At 47.8% G+C, this 3,620-nt stretch overlaps 1 protein-coding gene across 1 annotated transcript in view; it reads right to left on the bottom strand.

Moving 5' to 3' along the window:
* SPATA13 (spermatogenesis associated 13) overlaps positions 1-3,620 on the bottom strand; it is a 93,461-nt gene that overhangs the window by 4,593 nt on the left and 85,248 nt on the right. The window contains exon 11 of the mRNA XM_007471467.1: positions 261-390. Within this exon, the coding sequence (XP_007471529.1) occupies positions 261-390 (130 nt within the window). The remainder of the gene's footprint in view (positions 1-260; positions 391-3,620) is intronic.

Here is a 3,620-nt window from a genome sequence, read left to right as displayed (position 1 = left end):
GCACAGCCGCTCTTCAGAGTATACTCCCTGGTGGAGGTGGAGGGTAAAGCGTTTCACTGCTAGCTTTAACAGTGTGCACCAAAATACCACGCCATTAAAGCCAAGAGCACAGGGCGCCAATCACGGGACACAAAGTGGGCCGTCGCCTTAAACGACCACAGGTCGGGGGTGTGTGGGTCGAGATGGGCGCTGAGCGGGGAGGGTTCCCAGGTGCCCCGCGCCCACGATGGACCGCAGGTAGGGGGTGGGCTCCCACGTACCTCCCAGCCCACGATGGACACCTGCCACCGTGCTATCTTGTCTATGCTTTCCAGCTTGCGTTTTCGCTCATTGATCAAACAGGCGACGTTCTTCATGGCCTCGTACGCTGCCTTTATGTTCCTGTAATCGCTGCAAAGTGAGGGGTTAATTTTAACCACGTAATGGGCACCTTGCAAATGAGGACCTACGAAATAATACATTCCATCTGTGACTGTACACTGACAGTCTAGACAAGATGGCCTTTAAACAATAGCCATTGTTCCCCTTCCCTTGTTCCTTCGTGAATAGGCTACAGTTCGCATAGGTTAAGGGAGCCGACCGAATGCCACCAAGAATTCTGTGGAATAAGAATGTTGTCGTTCGTTTCCCAGAAGCCACAGTGAAATGAAGCAAAGGCCACAAGAAATAAGTTTCAATCACAGTGATGACGGATTATTTTCATTAATAAAGAAAAGACAGGCCTCTGTTATTGCTCTAATCCTCATAGAGCGAGTTCTGACATATAAAGTACTCTAACGATCCCCACCCATTCTCAAGAGGGGTGATTTGCTCTGAGTCAGGCAAGGAGGGGAGGACACAAGTGAGTTACGTAACTGTGGACACGACATTTCCCTCATCCACGCATCTTTACTTCTGGTGCTTTCTACCGGCCACAGTCAAATCACACTCACATGTCTCCCCCAGCAGCTCCTCTAACCCTGGAGGCACCGGGAAAACAGAAGCTCCGATCTGCACACAGGCTGCCAGAGAGCGTGTCTGGGGCCGGAAAGGTTTACATCCAAGTCTCGCTTCACGTTAACAATTCAGGGACATGTAAACCGGTCGCCCAGCTAACGAGCTAAGTCTTTTTTTTTCCCCCACACTTTCCTGTGTCTTCCAGGACACACAGAGCCTCTGGGTCTCAGGTGGACTGGATTGCAGTCCTCCTGCACAGCCAGGAAAAAAGCCTTGGGAGCAGACTCTGCTGTCTATGTACCAAACACCGCTCATCTGCACTCCTGGGAGGTCCCTGGGCATCCCCGCTACCCCATTCCCGGACAGACCAGACCCCACTGTCTTCAGACAGAAGCGGAGCAGAAAAGAAGAACAAAGTGACACAGAGGGGCTGCCAAAATAATGGGAGCAAACACCCCCTCAGAAAGGGCTCCAGCAATGAAGAAAGTGTGCAAAATAATTGTACTTTTTTCCCACAAGCTTTTCTGTACAATTCCAGGAAAGAGACAGAGTGTAATGGTTTTAAAAAATATTTTGTTTTGTTTTACTTCAGACGAGGAAATGGGCTTTTTGTCATTTCTTTTAAAATGATTTTTTGGAAACAGCCAGACTATACAAATGCCTCATAGTGAAAAATGCCCTTAAAAGAGAAAAATTAAGTGTTGAAGGGTGATGAGTACGCTCCTGGCATAGCTTCCCTGTCTTTCGAGACGTTCTGCTTCTTAATTTGCTTATTTATTTTTTCAGGTTCCTCATCACGATGACTTTTTATTTTTAAAAAAATTTCTTCAAATTTGCGACTCGCTTGACTTTGCTATTTTCTTTCTGTCAAAGTTTTCTGATTTTTCCATCAGAAGAAAAAAAAACATAACATAGCTCTTTCCTTTTATCTATTTCAATCAACTCCTTTCTCTTATTCCTTTCACCTTAATTCTTGAAACTAATATCATCATCTGGGTATGTTGTTTAGCGACCCAGCTCTTTCTTTCGACCTTCTGATCTAATTGCGAAAAGACCCCTGTCCCAGCCCCGTCTCTCCGCAGGAGTCCAGGCGCAGAGGACAGAAGAATGACCTGTCCCCCGCATCCTCCAGAGCAGGCGCTGCCGTGGAGAATCCCACTGCTCTCGGGGCAATAGTTAGATGTTAAAACCCAGAACCATGTGGTTTGCTGCAGCAGATTTCCTCCGGGCACAATTTCTCCCCGCTCCCTTTTCTCACTAGACCCTTTCAAGACTGTCCTTCCAAGGGCTGCTGGTGGAGTGAAAGCTTTGTGCCGTGACACAGATGTCACGGATGAGGTCTGGTTCTCATCGAAAACAATAAGCTTTGTCCTAAAACCTTGCTGGACGACGGCTGTGTCCCCACTGGCCTGCCAGTTGTGGGCTGCTGAGAACACAGCGAGGACCCCATGGCTGCCGGCGAAAGGGGCCCTGTGGTGGAGACCCTTCCCCACATCTCAGAGAGGGGGCAGGCCTGCTCCAACACATAATGGGTGACAGCTCACGTACAATCACAGCACGATCAGATGTTCTTCTGTGCATGCAGGGAAGTGATGAGTTGCTACTCGGTAAGCAGAGGTCAATATTTTTGGGTCGCTCAGAAGAATTCACAAAGTAAGCCCCAAAGGGAGATGGAGCATTCAGGTAACCGTGACGAGAAGCCCTATGCTCAGAGCCAGAGGGAACAGGGTGGACGGGATCAGGAGACAGAACAAGCACCGAGCTGGACCAGAAAGGGCTCAGAGCCCAACAGGATCTCAGGAGGATGTGTCCCCCAAGTGGAGCCCAAACACTACACTAACCCTTGAGACTCCCTACTCTGTTTCAGAGTTCAAATTTTTCTGTGTCCTCACCCCTTTGTGAAGGAACTTTTTGTTCCAGCATATAACACAGCCAGCCCTCCATACCTAGGGGTTCTGCATCCGTGATTCAACCAACCGCAGACTGAAAATATTTGGGAAAAAGATTCCAGAAAGTTCCAAAGAGCAAAACTTGAATTTGCCACAGGCCAGCAACTATTTACACAGCATTAACATTGTATTTATAACTGTTTACATCGTATTAGATATCAGAAGTAATCTAGAGATGAGGTAAACTATCTGGGAAGCCGCACACGGGTTATATGTAAATACTGAGCCATTTTCTATAAGGGACTTGAGCATCCTCTGATTTTAGTGTCCAGGGGTCCTGAAGCCAATCTCCTTGGATACCGAGGGCTGACTGTACTGCTCTGAGGGTGAGCTGGCCTGAAATATCTTAAGGATAAAGAAGAGGAAAGAAAATATTCCTGAAACTGTATTCACACCAGTCTATTTTTTTAAATTGTTTTTATTCACTACTGAGTAGCTACAAAAGAGTATTTGTAAAACATATGTCACTTATAATGACAGACAACACAATAAAAATCCCCCACCTGCTCATGACACAGTTTAAGAATTAACTCTTAGTTTCTAATATCTCTAGAAATGGATATTCGGGAGGCTCTTCAATGACCCCCTTTCAGTAGTCAACAACCCTGAACTTTCTAAACGACCTGCAAACGTCTTCCCGACAGCTGACTGAGAGCACCAGGAGGGCACCGCAGCCCTCCCCCCTCCCGCCCCCGCAGCGCCCCCCGCCCCCCCACCACGTGCTGGCATCCAGGG

This window comes from Lipotes vexillifer, unplaced genomic scaffold (assembly GCF_000442215.2).
Source record: "Lipotes vexillifer unplaced genomic scaffold, Lipotes_vexillifer_v1.1 scaffold543, whole genome shotgun sequence".
NCBI lineage: Eukaryota > Metazoa > Chordata > Mammalia > Artiodactyla > Lipotidae > Lipotes > Lipotes vexillifer.
The sequence above is the reverse complement of the archived record's forward strand: the minus strand, read 5'-3'. Positions and strand labels throughout refer to the sequence as shown.